The following is a 17,943-nucleotide window of genomic DNA, read 5'->3' as shown; positions in this document are numbered from 1 at the left end:
AGTATTTTGATGATAGACTGAGTTGGCAGCCACATTTAGAACTAACCTCAACACGAATAAGAAAACTAGTTTATATTTTTAAGAAATTAAGATCTGTATCTGAACTAGATTTATTAAAAACTGTGTATGTTGCTTTGGCGCAGCCAGTCATTGGTTATTGCAATGTTGTATGGGGTGGCGCTTGTAAAACCCATATGATAAAATTAGAAAGAGCTCAGAGATCCCTGTTGAAGGTCATGACATGTAGACCATATAGATATCCAACGACTCTATTATATAAACAATGTCAATTGCTATCTGTCAGACAACTATATTTATTACTGTTAACGTTAAAACAGCATAAGCTTACCCCCTATGATCAAAATAAAAATACAAGTAAGCGAACAATGACAAATGTATGTGTGCCATATAAATGCAGACTGGCTACTGCCAGACGGCAACAGGGTTTTATGAGCATCTTTATATATAATAAAATTAACAAAACTCTAAATATCTATCCCCTAACTAAATATGAGTGTAAGAGAAAACTTAAGTCTTGGTTGCTGTCATTAGATTATGATCAAATTGAAAGCATCCTACATTAATATACTCATATACACACACACACACACACACACACACACACACACACACACACACACACACACACACACACACACACACACAATAAATAAATATATATATATATATAATGTAATTGCTATGTAATCTTACTAGAATGGCATTGTTTTCTGGTATCAAAACAAGCCCTATAAATAAATATAATTAATTTCTTTAAATATAAAATTAAAAACATAAATTTAGTAGTTAATAATAATAATAATTTTTTTTTTTTTTTTTAAGCCATTAATTTATTTCCCTGGCGTGGTGGCATAATTTGTTTAACTCTCTTGCCGCAAGATTCCACTTTTCGAATTTTGAAATCTTTCGCCTGCTCAAGTACGAGTATCAATCGAGGGGTTAAACAACAACTTTGTCCACATGTACTCGTAAAACAAGTAACTATTTCCTATAACATCCCAAAGGAACGTAATCCGTCATTATATTACGCAACCCAAGGTAACAAACCAGAAAGAAGTCATACACAGATGTAACTGTTGCGTAAAACATTATTGGCTATGACAAAAAACGATACGGATACGTGCGCTGGCTTTAATGAGTGGACCAGTTAATAGGCTGTCATTTGCGAATTGGTTTTTCCGAGGCACTTCAATAGTGAACACCTTGAAGGCACACGAATAGAAAACTTTAAAGTGTGCTAAAAATCTTAATATGTACAAGTTAGTTTTATAAGTTGCTGAACAAATGTTGGTCAGTTTGAGGACTACAGCCTACAGTTAAATTTTTTGCTCGTACGTATAATATATACTCGTAGTGTATATCAGCTGTCAAAAAAATGGATTCAAAAATTTGTTATTCACTTGCAATTCTCCCAAGGCCCATCTATAGGTACAAATGAAAAATACAAAATAAGCCATTCAAATCTGACCCTATAGTGTAGGAAATACAGTTGATTGTGCGTTGTTGGAAAATTGAACGAAACAAAGCAAAAGCGACTCTGTTCCAATTGAATAGGATTTAAATTTCATCGAACTGATGAGGTACTTACTGTAGGTTCCTACCTACAGTAAGCTCAAGGTCCTGCTTGGCCCTTAGGAGGATATTCATAAGTCGTATTACTGGTTAGCCCAAAAATAAGTTATCAAATAGGTAGTCTAATAAAACATGCTCTTCTCTTCCCAGAGTGACACAAGCCTACGTCACAAAAACATGGTCGCTATATATAGCGCTATCGCATATTATCATATAGCGCTGTCGCATGATGACGTAGCTTGTGTCAGTCACGTGACTACGAAAAGACGGGAAGAGAGTACCAGGCGGAGTATATTATTATACCATGGTTATCAATATTATTACTGCTGTTGCATATTGCTCATAATTTTAACAAGCATTTTTGCTTTTGTGTTTACATGCTAATGGAGAATATCGTGAAGATTACGTCTTGTAACGTTTTAGTTAAATGATTAGGTACCGTTTTAATTATTAGTAAATGACTTTTGTAAAAACGCGTAAGTAAGAAAAATATTCGTAGAAAAAAATCTTGGTCAACGATATTTTTGCGCCACCAAGTAAAAAACAGCAATTTGAATGAAATGTGAATTATTAAGTCATGCATTTTGTGCAATAACAAGTGACCTCTTTAAACTTTGACATATTACTTAACACATGTTTATCAAAGCGATATCCTCCACAGAGCTCAATAAAAATGATTTTAACATTTCGACAAAACTCGATGAGATTTACAATCGCAATTTAAATAATTTGGCATAATTGCTTAATAACCAAGGCAAGTATAAAAGCTAAAAAGTGGAACATGAAGCTAAACATTTCCTAATAGTAATCAAGACTGACCTAGACAGGAACCGCGCATTATAACGTAACTTCCGTGTGAATCCTCAAGTTACATCACTATGAATAGCTAAAGTAATTAATATAGATATTAAATCAATTAAACTTTTGATATTTTAGTATTTTAGGTCACAAATATAACATATTTCTTCAGAATTTTATACCTCTTAGATAGATAACCATGAAATGAAGTTGGTAAAACTCTGAAAGTATTTGTTACTGCCGTAAAACCACCCAACCATAGACCAAAACTACAACTGTGGTCCAAAAGCTTCACTACGTGGTTATGATTAATATCAATGGTTTTTTTCTGTGTTGTTTACTTGTTTCCATTTATTAAAAAATTTTGCTTATGAACTGCGCTTTATAAAAGTTACACCTAAACGAAAATATTTATTCGAATTAATTTAAGACCATATTTGGTAAATTTGCTGACTAGGGCTTGCAATATCGGATGGTCTCCAATTCCGGAACTGATTTTCGATATTAGATTCGAATTCCGGAATTCCGGAACTGGTTCCGGAATTAGGGGTTATCGTATTTTACTTAATTTTTTTTGTAAAATCCAACAAAAAATGTGAAATTCCGATACTTTACGTTTATTAAAGTTAATATTGTTTAAGAAATTTAATTTGAAGTACTACAGATAATTTCATCTCTTTTTTACCACCTTATTAAAATGATTACTTTTATTCAATTCTATGATACGCGGTATTTATTCGGGGAAAATTTAGTTGCTAGCAAACCATTCAATGGATAATTTTATAAAATAGTTAAATATAACAGCTCTATAATCAGCCTACTCTTCGTAACATAGTACGCAGTGGTGTTGTTTAAGAAGTTGAAGGTCGAAATTTGGCTTTTTCCTTCCTAGATCCTAATTATGATTCAGAATATCATATATTATATGCTTCTACAGGATCCGAAATCCTTGATAGAGAAAACCTTCTATCTAAATCGAAGATTCGCTCATGTAGGATTGAGACTATTCTGACTATTCTAAGCAAGTAAATCACTTTGCTTTTTTTTATGAGCCCATATTGTCCCACTGCTTTATCAAACCGAAAAGTAAAATATACCCATACTATAGGTCACTGAATGACTAAGAGGCACTTATTAACAACAAAAAACATCAGTATAGTGTAGTTTCTTAACAATTTTCAATAATAAACGTATTAAAACCTGAAAAAAGTACTTAACTCCAATTCCGGAATTTTCGATATTCAGTTGTATCAATTCCGGAATTGTAATATCGGAAAATTTGTCCGAGATTCCGGAATTTCGATATTAATTTGCTCATTTGGTAAGTTTAATACCATATTTGGTACTTCGACGAATAATATAAATGACGAACAATGCGAACACGTTCATAAGGTAAAATATAAATGCCATTGGTATTATGTAATTGGAAAAAAATATTATATAATGATGACAGTCATAACTTAGGTACCTTTGACCTGACCATATGGGTGACTCGTTATTTAACCGAAAAAGGAAATTGTACGAGGAACAGTAAAATAAGTAAAATTATAAATAATTAATGAATATTTCAGACAATGAATAACTGGTAGACGATGACACCAAAAATATTCGTATTTTCACTGCCACAGCAGAATTTAAATAACTCATGAATTATTCAATTCGAAAAGTGTAACCTACTTACATCACGCGTATTTTGTTTCAACTTCAAACCTAACCTAAGTAAAATGACTAAGAATCCATAATATTACCGAATATTTTTTTCGTTAATTGCCATTTGCGTAAAACTGCAGAAAACTTTGCAGTCAGCTTACAAATTATTGTGACTAGAATGTACTCCTTATATTTGGCTCAATCTAAAAAAAACAAGCTTCATCCAATACAAGAAGGAATTTTAAGGAATGCTCGGTAAAAACAAATGATTAAAACTGTAGTTTGCTATTAAAATTCATCCCATTGGCTATTTTATTTCAGAGCTGATAGTGATGTCCTCAGTGGTAGACAACTCGGTGGTCTCTGACTCTCCACCGCCACCGTACCCTCCTCCGGAGTTATACGAACGATACTATGATTTAGTTGACGCACTTTGGTAAGACGACATCGATCAGATGTTGGTACATTTGTTGTTCTTAAAGATTGTTTGTGTTTCTTGTAGTGGGATTTAATTGTAGTTTTGCGTTCTTCTCTTCATTACTTGACAACATTTCTACTATCCTTGTAGCTTCTAGTATTTGTACTTAGATTTTAGTTATCGTCCTCTTTGCTCTGTATTTTACCTTAACAAATATGTTGTTATTGTAATTAGCTCTCGCTTCGTTTTCCTCTTCATTAGTGACGTGTTTTGATCGTGTATTTATTATTGATTTCACTAACATGTTCTAGTTTTTGCTTCTTCGACGACCTTCCTACTTCTAAGCACACATTTACATAAATGTCTGCTTTCCCTTTCAAACGGAAACAGATATTTATCCATGACGATTACTCAAACGTCGCGAGTATCTGAATCGGTAATTTCAAAAATTTACCCAATAATTTGGGTTTGGCAAGTGTGTTACATGGCGCGGATTTTGGGATTGCAAAATAGGATGAACGTTTGTTACTAATGTTGGATTACTTGAACGTGTTTATGTGTGAAACTTTAATGTCTAACAATGCATGTATTGTTGCCGGGAAAAGTTTAGTCTCACGCCTTTTCCGATCGTTTTTGCATGTGATATTTATAATGAGAAATAAAATAATGTCAATGTTAATAATAATATTCTTTATTATGCACTACATAGTGAAATGAGAATACAGAAAAGGAGCACACATTATATTAGTTAACAATACGCGAATAATAGTCTAAGCAATAATATTACGAAGAAAATCTTTTTTATATCCTTGTTTTGACAAGGATCAACCGGTACACGGTTATGCAATTATTTAATAATGATTTAATGTTTAGTTTTTGTACTAGAAACATCTAAGAAATAACTTAGAAATATTTAATTTTTGAATAGCAAACTCATGAAAACTTTATTTTACGACTGATGATTAAACAAATGAATTCAGCGTGTTACTTTTGAGTTTTAATGATTCAAAATTAGCGGATACTTTAATAAATGATAGTACCAATGGTTGGTTTAAACGATCAGCATACTTTTATTTTAACAGTTAACAAACTTGGGTAAAGTTGCTAAGCCTTATATAAGATGTAGATATACCTACTCGTAGTTATTATGTTTGTTTTGATGGCATCACAATTGTCATAATCACGAAGCTCTCATAATTAAGTTTAATTAAGCATTATAACTATGTGCGGCCGGAAATATATCATTAAGTACAGAATAACATTGTCTGCGATTGTTTTGACCTAGTTTTACTATAGTATTACGCTTTAGATTTTTCTTAAAACAGTTTCATTCGTTTTACAACTTTCGATTTTTAATTCGTCAATAATCATAAATAACTTAATAGAAGAATTAACGTGCATACACAAGTCTAGCTTCTCTCGGTATTGTAAATTGGACTTTATTGGAAGAGAAAAAGATTCCAAAATGGCTCGGTGATTAGGTTAAGTGAAAGTACATTATGTCACCGGTCTGACTGGCTGTGGCTCCACATGTGGACAGGAAGAAGGAAACTTTGCCTTAATCATATAGTATTAAACAGCTAAATTCTGTGCCGAGAAATTAGTACTCATTAACATCTTTCATGCACAAACTTCTTTAGGTATCGTTTCCATCAGCTTATCAGACAGTTATTAGAGGTGTAATGATGATGAAAACACGTATTAGCAAATAGATATTTTAATAAATAATTTAACAATAAAATATAGCACAATTTCGGCAACACAGGCAAACTGACAAACGGCCTGATTCGAACTTTAATATACGTCAAAAATTAGCTCTAGATACGATATGGTTCGGATGTATAATAGTCAAAAGTGACGTTTTTGTTTAAAGAAACATTTTCGACATAAGCACGAAAAGTGCTCTTTACCGCCCTAGTGCGGTAGTGGTAATTAGCACAATACGTGCCTATGCCGAAAATCTAAAGCGACTTATTCTTATTTCGCAATTATTATACGTTATATAATAGTTGCGGAATGGAAATTCGCAACGAGTGGCGATAAATTAAAACACTGAAGGGAGTATTTTAAATCGACGCGAGACACTACTTTTCGCACTTGTATTGTATTGTACTAAGTATCATATTTCTGCACGAAAAACGTTAATAACGTAATAAAATGAATATCATCAGAAGTTAATCGCCGTTATGAAGATAAACATTTTTTATTCCTTATTCGCATGGCGTGACGAATAGTCTAGACGGGCCAACAGACACAGTAATTTGCGATCTATTTATTTAACTACCTCTTTAATGGCGGCGACCGAAATTGGCGACCGCAAAACGCATCGTTGTTTTATTAAATTATATGATTATTTAAATTATGTAATGGCACAAACTAGATTATGTATTTGCAGTTTACTTGGTATTTCCACTTGGGTAAGTTGTAACCGGCTGTAAAGTTAGGGACAATTCGCCTTATAAGCACAACAATCGTAGTGATTTTGTCGAGTGTCATAAACGTCATATTTATGTTCATAGGAATTTGGCATTTATGATAGCACCGCCACACTCTGTCACTAAAAAGTTTGTACAAAATAAATAAGCACAGTCGACGTCAAAGATATGTTTACACTTTTCGCCTTATTAAGTACAAAGGATTAAGGTGCAAAGTGTATACATATCTTTGACGTCGACTGTACAAAATATTTCTTCTACGGTGGGTAGAGTTAGACCGTAAAAAGTCTGCAGCGATTTTGATAGCCCACGCAGTGCAAGTGTCATTTTAAACGTCAAACTTCTATGAAATTAGAGAAAAAAAATAGAGGTCCTTTTTTGACTAGTGATAGCTGTAAACGTAGTAATATACGCTGCTCGATTACTATCATAACTATTATCGATAAAATCTATCGATTGCATGATAACAATCGATAGTTCTGTGAAAGCTTCTAAACTTGTTTGCTCATATTTAGAGAGAACGCGTAAATTGTGTTTATGTAGGAAGTGTTCTTGCTACTGACACATTACACAATGCTTTCTGCCGATACTTGTTTAAGGGCTCATCCGCAGCGATAAGCGATAGCGGATTAAATGTTATTTATTGCAATCATATTGTCACTCGATTAAATAAAATAGAATAGCTTTTCATTCGTAAACACACAGACAATAGACATACTTACATGGAAAAAACATGGTGAAAAATAAAGTGGCGAAAGTCACGAAATGGCCCCATCTCAGCATAAGCTAAATCAGCAGCAGCAAACCAACTTGCAACTTGCTTGTGCAGCTTGTAAGTTAAATCACGGTTGCATAATTACATAAAGACCGCGCTGAAAATATATCGGTATAATATTATCTCATATTAATTGATGTCAGAAAGTAATATCTCTTAAAATGACAAATATATTGTTTAAAAATATATATAAGTAATATATTATTTTTAATTGAAAAATCTACAATGTTATGTGGAATTCATAAGTCAAATATGTTACTGAGTTAAGATGTATTATAAAAGCATTCGTCACATGTTATAAAACATTGATTTGACTTTATTCCAGTAATTTTAAATCAAACTGAATCTGCAAATAACAAATTTTCTATGAAATTATCACATTTAAAGTAACACTTGCGCACTCTGTGCTATCAAACACGGCCCAGAATTAGCTTAGCCTCTAGCTGTATGTAGCAACCTAAAATAATTCCGAATCAAAAACGCTTCCGCTTCCTCGTCCGCGATCGCTCAAGCACTGTATCTTCATCTCAAACGGTGAAAGAGAACCTTAACTTGTGAAAGGTGGAATCGATGATATAATATGAATCATCGCGAACCTACTGGAGCGTACAGTTATATCATTTGTCCGAGATAATACAATGTGGGTCAGTTGGATGTTCTAATCTACTTACTCGTACTAGCTAGTGTATCTTTTTTAGGGTTCCGTACCCAAAGGGTAAAACGGGACCCTATTACTAAGACTTCGCTGTCCGTCCGTCCGTCCGTCCGTCCGTCCGTCCGTCCGTCCGTCCGTCCGTCCGTCCGTCCGTCCGTCCGTCCGTCCGTCCGTCCGTCTGTCACCAGGCTGTATCTCACGAACCGTGATAGCTAGACAGTTGAAATTTTCACAGATGATGTATTTCTGTTGCCGCTATAACAACAAATACTAAAAACAGAATAAAATAAAGATTTAAATGGGGCTCCCATACAACAAACGTGATTTTTGACCAAAGTTAAGCAACGTCGGGAGTGGTCAGTACTTGGATGGGCGACCGTTTTTTTTTTTTGCTTTTTTTTTTCGTTTTTTTTTGCCTTATGGTACGGAACCCTTCGTGCGCGAGTCCGACTCGCACTTGCCCGGTTTTTTTAATAAATGAATGTTTATTGATAAGGTACACTGAGAGAAAAGTACAACAAAAATACACTTAGAATTACAAAAATAAACTTAATCCGGGGACAAGGAGAGTTAACTAATAGGAACAAATTGACTTTTGCAATTTCTATTAGTTCTTGCAATTTCTATTATCTGTTTGTTGAAATTATATTTGGGATTACTGAGCTGTTTGTAGAAATAAATAAACTTTACAGAAATAGTGAAACGTCCATAATTATTGCTAAAACTTCATTTTTTCCCCCAGTACAGAACTGTTTTTTAATTCCTGGTGATGATTTTTCTCTCAGTGTAGATACAAATATTAAAAATGAAAATAAACTAACTTATCTATAAAATAAAACTAAATTAAAACTAAAAACTAATACTAAATAAAATAAGATAAAATTAAAATATATCTAAGTAATTGGGCCCCTTTGGCATGGTGCCGAGGACGCTAGTGTATCTTATATTACGATTATAATAATTGTGACGGCTAACTTGGCCGAATATATCGTAACACCTTTGTTATTATAGAAATAAGGATGTGTTCTGATATATTTGGCTACTTTGGCCGACTTGGCTAGCATCACGATCTATTTAATGCTGTCAGGTAGCGCCATCTATTGTCATTCATAAAAACTTAATAAAATAAAACAACCGCTAATCGTGGAGTATCCTTTAACAAAATAGGGTATCATCTACTTATATCAAATCAAATATCGTATTTTTTTGTTTTTGCACATAGAATACATAAATAGTGCTTTTAATAATGATATTTATATCCTGAAGTACCTATAGTTACTTAATCTCGGAAATTTTCAAGATTATTTAATTAGGTAGGTTAGGTCCTTATTTAAGACTGACTTATATATTATGTATTATGAATAGTTAATCGTTAAAATATTTAAAACCATGCACAAATAATTCATTTCGTACTCTACCTACATAATTGCCTATATTTGAAAGACATCTTAAAAAATAAGTTGATAATACATTTTCAGGTATCTATTTACTAATTTATCTATTTTTAGGTATTCTAGGAGACGCATCGATACACCAAGTCATTCCTGTTCACTTTCGCAGACTAGGTATCTCTTTCATACACGCACAAGACAAAGATTGATGGAGTTTGAAAGACGAGATGACAGACTTTTACTATCTTACGTCAATGACAGAACTGTGACTGGTCTACCTAAATAGGGTTAGGTAAATATAAAACACAGGTAAAAATAAGACTAAGTTTTTATCCCTCAAAAACTTATTCTACTTATTTCATTTCTATTTCATTTAAAAAGAAGCTTTGTATGAAGATTTCCTCTTAAATCGAACAGGAATGAGAGGAAGATTATAAGTTTTTGAGGGTCAAAATGTAGTCTTATTTTTACCCGTGTTTTATATTTACCCCACCTGACACTATTGCTAAACAAAAGCATACGGCGTCAATTTAATATTAGGACTGAACTGTCCATATAATTGTAAAGAAGATAAGATATTTAAATTAAGGTACTGATAAATTACAAAAATCTGCGTAATTCTGATTGAAAATTATCTAAGGGCCACTTACGCGTTCCAGAGTTAGCCAACGCATTCGGAGTTAACCATTTATACTTACAGTATAGTTTAACCCTGTTTAAACGGTTAACTCCGAGTTAGCTGACTAATCCACGAACGCGAAAGTAAGTGGCCTAAGGAAACTAGATTTAAATGTCCCCTAATACTTACCCAAATGCCCATATTTATAAGTTTTTATATGAAATAACTTTATGACTGATTTGAACTGATTCTCCGAGACAGGGCGAGGTAAACTGAACGGAGTTCACGCCGGACTCGTCATTCTCACGCCGCTGGAAGATGGCGGCACCAGCGAGGCCCAGCACACACACACCGGCCACACCCCCCTCGAACCACCCCCCTCCATCCTCCACACCGCCTTCAGCGCCATCAAAAATGTCTTCTCCTCAGTCACACCCTCTTTCCAATCCCCTGAACCAGAAGCAGATACCTATCAACCCCCACCCCCACCAGTTCCCGCCTTCAAACCAATGACCTGGGGCGCCGTCAACTCCTACGGAGAACCGGCCATGGTCGAAGCTCACCCGGACTATGACCCTCGCAACCCATACCCGCCTTTCGATAAAGCCTCCAACAAAAAGGGTGTAGTACCTCGACCGGTCCCAGTCTTTCACAAAACAGGCTTGACTGATGAAAAAATACAAAAGATAAGTCATAATTTGAAAAAGATTGCTGCTCTTATGAATGACAATATTCAAAGATCTTCGGAAGAACATCCGAAAATAACTCCAATGGACGTATACAGGGACATGCTTGTCAAAGGCGAGATTCCTCTAATCCCAACTCCTGTAGTAACCGACAATGAAATAGGGGTTTTATCCGCTGACCTCCTCCCTTCTGAGTCCCCAACGACGACAACGACCACGACCACGACAACAACAACGACAACAACGACAGAGAAACCAAAGACATCGACAGAAAACCAGACGGATAGGAGAAAGAAGGATGTGAAGTATTTCCTACGAGGGAACAGAATAATCGTAGTTTGATCGACTGACCGACAAGACTGACTGAGGTACGTCCGACTAACGACTATAACTGACTGACCTTGTTGATACTTGAAACTAAACTAAACGCATTAAGGTAAGGTCGATACGGATAGTTGTGGCTGAGGGATAAATGTGGCTGGCCATCACCTTTGGGGTCTATTCCGAGTTGCGAGTGCATACATTTACTACCTGCGTTTAGTGCAAATGTATGAACTCGCAATAAATACTAAACAATGTGTAAACACTAAGCAGGCCCCAATCTGAAGGTCAGCCATAAGTACTTGTTTACCTACCCCGCAGCCACACTTAAGGCCCATTTCCACGGTGCGTGAACTCGCATGCGATTTTAGTTACATTGCGGACTGTTGGTTACGTCCAATTCAACTGATCAACCAAAATCCGCAATATAATGAAACTCGCATGCGCATCGTCTAAATGAGCACTTAGCCGTATTGCCCTTATCCACTTTCATCTATGGTTACTGTATAGACGCTAAGAGCAGTGACAGCTGACAATCCCAAAACCAATTAGATACACAAGGAACGTAATGGTGTTGTCACCGCTTAAACTTTACAAGAATCATTGATCAAAGTAATTTCAAATGTGTTTTACAAAACCATATTGAGAGTTACAGAATAGTGACGGTTCTTGACTTTTGTAGATGATCCGACTGACTTAACACACACATGCACATCACTAACACACTCTATTGTATGTAGTTGTAGTTAGAAGTAGTTAGATACACATATTTAATACTATCTATACTTTGTTTTATTATAGATAATCTTAGTGTGAGTACCTAATATCTATTAATGACTTCTGGTATTTAGAAAGTAGTGAACTTTGACAAAAATGTATGACCTGCTTTTTCTCTAAAATTACAAGTACCTATATGGTAATTACAAATTTAAATGTACATACCTTTAGTAACATTTAAGGATAACTCACGCTAGAACGGACCGGGTCCGGGTCGAGGCGTCCACTTCGTGTTCTTTAAAAAATGTCTGACGCTGTACCTTTCTAGGTGAGTCATCCTTTAGGCAGAAAGGTGGGTTAAATATGCCAACGTGAAATTTCATAAAATTCTAGAAGAGACGCATTTACTCCATGGACGCTAATCGCCCTGTCGACCTTAATGTACTGCATTATAATGTCCCTAATTAACTCTAACCTCCTTCCATCCCTAAAGGGGCCCACAGATTAAGTACCAATTCGCCGGACTATATCAGCCTCTCAGTTAAACGCAAAAGGTAACAATTCCGAGTTTCGAACAACTGACAGGCTGATATCGTCCAGCGAACTGGTAATCTGTGGGCGCCTTAACTTTTGATTTTTCTTCAATGCAATACACCAATCTTACAATAATCTTATGCCTTTCAGATGTTCCTGAGCAAGGTGCGGTGTTAGGAGGCGAAGAGCTGCAGCATTACTACTACCACCAGTAACATTGGTCGCCAGTGATAAATAGTTAATAGGGCCCTGCCGGTCTACGCAAGTCTGGGCATTTATATTAAAATGTGCACTTTATGTACCTTCGTACACACGAACTACACACTAAATACATACTTTAATAATATGTTTAGTATGCTTAAGCACTAATCCTTACATTCAACTTACGGATTTCGAGATAATAACGTCGGGTGACAAGCAAAAGTCGCTAAGTACTATCAAAAAATTAAAGTAACAATGCACTTTATTACACTTGTAACACGGTTTCTTGTCTAATCATTTCAATGGTGTTAGTTGGTGACTTTTGCTTGTCACCCGACGGTAAGTTCGTGTTTTGAACAGCCAAAATTCGTAAAACAGAATGTAAAAAATTGTAATGACGCTCAATAGGTGCTATAAAACAGTACACACTCTTGATACTTTGCTTGTAATCTAAACGTAGGAGTTTACGCAAAGTATGAACTAAAATATTATTGACCGAAATGTCTTCCTTACACAAATGAGCAAGTTGTGAAAGTTTCCAAGAACTTGGAAAACTTCTCGTAAATTTTAAAATAAATTCACACAAACAGTTTCCAATTTTGGAAATTTAATTTTCGATATCCTTGCAAAAATATGAGAAATTTCCTAAGTTTTTCAATGTGGCGAGAAAGTTTCCTACGGCAAATGAATATTCAAGAGATTATATAGCTTTTATAAGAATCTCACAGAGATCTCGACTGGACCACGTGAATAGATTTTGGTACATGAAAAAAAGCAGTAGCTTGCGTAGACGTTTCAGAAGCTAACTTTAGTTTATCCGCACCTGTTTAAAATCGTGTATTATTAAGTAAATAAGTCGCTATTTATGTAATATATAACTAAATTAATATTCGAACAAAATTCTTACTCGTGTGTATGTGTTTGTATGTACGCAATGATTGATTTTTTTGAGTTGTATGATCAGAAATGGCTCAATACCAAAGTTATAGTATCATTGGTTTCCCAAATTTCAGAAATGTAACATTGGTAAAGCAAGATAGTGTTTGGCAAACAAAACGTGATATTTTGCTGAAAGACCAAATGTTATTATGCCGAGTTTCCGTAGCAACGGGGCATTCCAGAAAAGTGTCGGGTCCATGACACTTTTTTTTAACACTTCTTATAAAACTTAGACGTCTATCGGCATGAAGTTTAATAATTTTATTTAGTTTTAAATTTAACTAAAATCTTTTCGAGGAATGCCCCAGCAAAAAACTATAATTTTATTTTTTGTTGTTTTATACAATATATTATTTCGTTATAATAATAATTTATCAATAGCACCTTCTTATTTTATGCAAAGCAGAAAAAATATTATTTCCTATAATTATAATTAAAGCATGTCAGAGTACCAAAACATTTTAGGTCGTAGAGATAACAACTCAAAATGACGTTTTGTTGACCAAACTCGAGGGTTAAAGTTTGTAACGAAACTAAATTTGTTAATAATCACTAGAGTTTTGTGAACATATTTAAGAGATTTTTATAACTACCTATCGATTTTGTTCACTTTTTTAATATGAAATAATGACACAAAATGAAATGGGTTTGTATTGTACAAATATTTTTCGAAAAACCTAAGTTAACACTTGTAGCCTTTTTATATCTGATGTTAAACATTGTCCTAAGCTTATTTATTTAAACTCATATGTTGTAAATAATCGGTGTAGTTAACATAGAACGAATTTACTAGCGAGGGTGTACATAACATAATGCTCAATTAATTTTGTATTTATATCTTTGTAGGTATTGAGTATTTGATAAATAAATATTAAGGGTAATCGAACTGTGTTTTATTTTATTTTTATATATTATTGCTTTTGTAATACAATTAAACATAAACATATAATTATTTTAATAGCCTATGTTGTGTCTCACTCCTGATGGTGGGCTGGGTAAATGCAATCAAAATCAAATCGTAGCTACTGTTAAAGAAACTAAAGAAAGTATTTTTCATTTCTCATGCTCTGAAAGAGGGTTATTGTTGTTATAAAAGGAGTGCAGAAAATGATACGTTTTTGCACTAGAGCAGTTTTGGTACCAAGTACCATTTTTTTTTACGATAAGCAATTGAAATTTGGGTACAAATGGATTTGTTATACAATTTCCATTGTGATATTTGACTCCCCATTTCATAAACAGCGATTTATTTGCCTAAATTGTTAGTTAAAAGTACCCTCAAAATACTATAAAAATTATACTAAGTCATGTTTTTATAAAAAAACATGGATTTAACTTTCCTCGTATTGGTAATGAAACTACTTCAACAGAAATGAGTGCCTTTCATCCCTTGGTTAACAATGTACTTTATTTCAAAAATTAATATCTGATTGAATTTGACGACGTGTCTGGCCTAGTAGGGACACTTTCATAGGCAGTGTCACTAGACTTTAGCTAAGAAATAAAGCCGATGGTCCGGTTTAAATATGAGCCACTCCCAATTGTCTGATCCAATTGAACTTTAGCGTATTTCCTTCCCTTATTTAATTGACATTGCTAATTAGGTATATTAACATGGATCTGCTCTGATGAATGAAGATGCAATCAGAAGTTAGCTAATGAATCTTGGTGGAAAAATATAAGCACATCGAGTTTAGGCTCATCAGAAAGGTCTCATGGCTCCTCTACACGATGGGCCAACGCCAGTCACTCCAACGGATGCAGCCATGCGGCAGAAAGAGATAGAAATATCACTTGCTCCCTCTAACGCATAAATGCGTCCCTCGGAGTGGCCGGCGTTGGCCCATCGTGTAAAGGAGCCATCAAAGAGTACTTTATAAACTTGCAAAGGAGAGGAAGTACAATCAGCAATAGATAGAGTAAGACATAGCATATAAAGTTTTCATATTTTTAATTTGAACCTTATTTATAAGTAAATTGGAACGAATATCGTTTGTTTTAAAAAGCAATGAAATAAAAGTAGTTCTACTTCATTTGGTTCATGAAAGGTTCAAATTAGATTGCACGATTATGTACATTGTAACGTACATAGACTGCCGTATTCGACACGTACTAGATCCATTCTAGATACGTTATAGTTTAGATATCAACTAGTTCTCTTTTGCAGCGCAATTCGGGCAACCAATGTCACTTTTACGTTAGATAGAGTAAGATATCTATTAAATGTGAATTAGATCTCTAAGTCATATCCTGTGGAAATCGTTCAAGAGTATCTCCAGAATCGCGCAAATGTCAAATTTGACAGGTTAGATCTTAAACATATCGTTATCGTATTTTGGTGATGTCGAAAGATCTACTCTCTCTAGATGTCTAATATATGTCTATTTCATAATCCGAATCGGGCCCTTAGTTTCGGGAGGATAAAAGTGTGTATCAAATATTTTTTCATCTCTCCTGTTCGGAAAGTTTACCTTTCATAGGCAGATAACCGGGTGGAAAATTGCATTTCCCACCCTAGGGTGGAAAGTATTTTTTTTTTAATTTTTACTTCGAGCAACGGCTAACAGCAACATATGCCATATTATAAGCTCTCATATCAGCTTCCGCATGGCTGAAATTGGCGCCGTTTACATTTTCAAGTGATCCGAGTGACTTAAAGTTATGTGATTTACCTATAAATCCGTTCATAATTTGTTCTAAAGAATTATACTTACCAATAGTAAACCTACATTTCTCGTGTTTAACTTTCCTCATAGTCGAAATGAAAAGTAGAGTGTTTAACTCGGGTAAAAGTAACCATCTCACCCTCGAACTATCGGCGCTCTCTCTTCGTTCGAGCGCCAAAATATCTCGGGTGCAATGGTTCACTTTCCACCCTTGGTTAACAATCTACTATTGTACAGTAGGTAATTTGTTTTAGTGCAGCGATGACACGTGTTTCCATAACATTACAATACAATGCAAAAACCCGTTAAAACATTGGCATTTTTTAACGCGAAAATATTAGAGGTGATAACATTGCAATAACTATGATAAATTAATTTTCTAAATACCAGTTAATGGAAAATTGTGGTGAATAAGCAGTGCCAGGTGCAAAAAAAAATGTAAGAAATAAAACAAAGTATTTATGACACACATGTCAGGTGTAACTGATAAGAATGAGTAGGTACCTAGGTATCAAATAAAAAAAATAGAAAAATAAAATTAGGTAACAATTTTTGTATTTAAGATTTGAGATTCATGTGAATGGTGCCTGGCACGAATGATTAAGTAAGCCCTAAGATAGACACATGCACAGCAATGTTTATAATTATAAGGGAACTAAAAATCCAAAATCCTTTCTGAAGTAAAATTTATAAACTTTGTTATAGATAATTTCCATGACGAATAGCATCCTGGGTGCAACATCGTTAAGTGGTTAGAAGTAATGAACCCTCGTGAACGCGAGCTGTCGCTCTGTTGGTGGTTTGAGGAACGGCAGCTACTTCGGCCCTTCTTCTTCCTCGCGTTATCCCGGCATTTTGCCACGGCTCATGGAAGCCTAGGGTCCGCTTGACAACTAAGTCCAAGAATTGACGTAGGCATTAGTTTTTATGAAAGCGACTGCCATCTTAGGGGACCTTCTAACCCAGAGGGGAAACTAGGCCTTATTTCCTCACGATGTTTTCGTTCACCAAAAGCAACTGGTAAATATAAAATTTCGTACATAAGTTCCGAAAAACTCATTGGTACTAGCCGGGGTTTGAACCCGCGACCTCCGGATTGCAAGTTGGACGCTCTTACCGCTAGGCCACCAGCGCTTCAAGTGGGAATACCATTGAAATAATATACAGGAACAAATAATATACAAACTTTTGGGCCTTGGTCGACAGACACCAAAACCCTAATAACGGATAATTCCCGAAAACTTGTTGGAGTGTCATATTTTGCACAAAGGCTCAGCTTAACCGTTCAGCGGAGAAATGCGGCCAGTGTCCTGGGGACTATGCCCCAGGTGACATTATAGACGGAGAACTAGCCACATACTTATGGTAGGGTCAGTAAGGTAATTTAGCATGCACTTTAGTCTCAGGCGATGCCGCTTGGCACGATTGTTCCTTAGGTCAAACAAAGTTGATCTGGCGCGGTAGCCAGGAGATCGTACCATGCAGACCCCCCAAAAAGGGGGGGTGAAAGAGTCGGCTCCCCAGGTCCAATCTATGCTATATTCC

The 17,943-nt window shown here is 35.0% G+C and overlaps 1 protein-coding gene across 4 annotated transcripts in view; it reads left to right on the top strand.

Moving 5' to 3' along the window:
• Nucleotides 1-14,613, top strand: part of LOC134664282 (uncharacterized) — a 49,936-nt gene extending 35,323 nt beyond the window's left edge. Inside the window, exons 6-7 of one of the 4 annotated variants that reach the window (XM_063520837.1) lie at nt 10,596-11,388; nt 12,743-14,613. In XM_063520837.1, the coding sequence (XP_063376907.1) occupies nt 10,596-11,362 (767 nt within the window). In that variant the 3' untranslated portion in view covers nt 11,363-11,388; nt 12,743-14,613. Of the gene's footprint in view, nt 1-4,362; nt 4,478-9,832; nt 9,890-10,595; nt 11,389-12,742 lie in introns of all 4 variants that reach the window. The other 3 variants (XM_063520838.1, XM_063520840.1, XM_063520841.1) reach the window with 3 other exon arrangements.
• The last annotated feature ends 3,330 nt before the right edge of the window (nt 14,614-17,943 follow it).

This window comes from Cydia fagiglandana, chromosome 5 (assembly GCF_963556715.1).
Source record: "Cydia fagiglandana chromosome 5, ilCydFagi1.1, whole genome shotgun sequence".
Lineage (NCBI taxonomy): Eukaryota > Metazoa > Arthropoda > Insecta > Lepidoptera > Tortricidae > Cydia > Cydia fagiglandana.
Note: the sequence above shows the minus strand (reverse complement) of the source record. Positions and strands in the feature narration are given on the sequence as shown.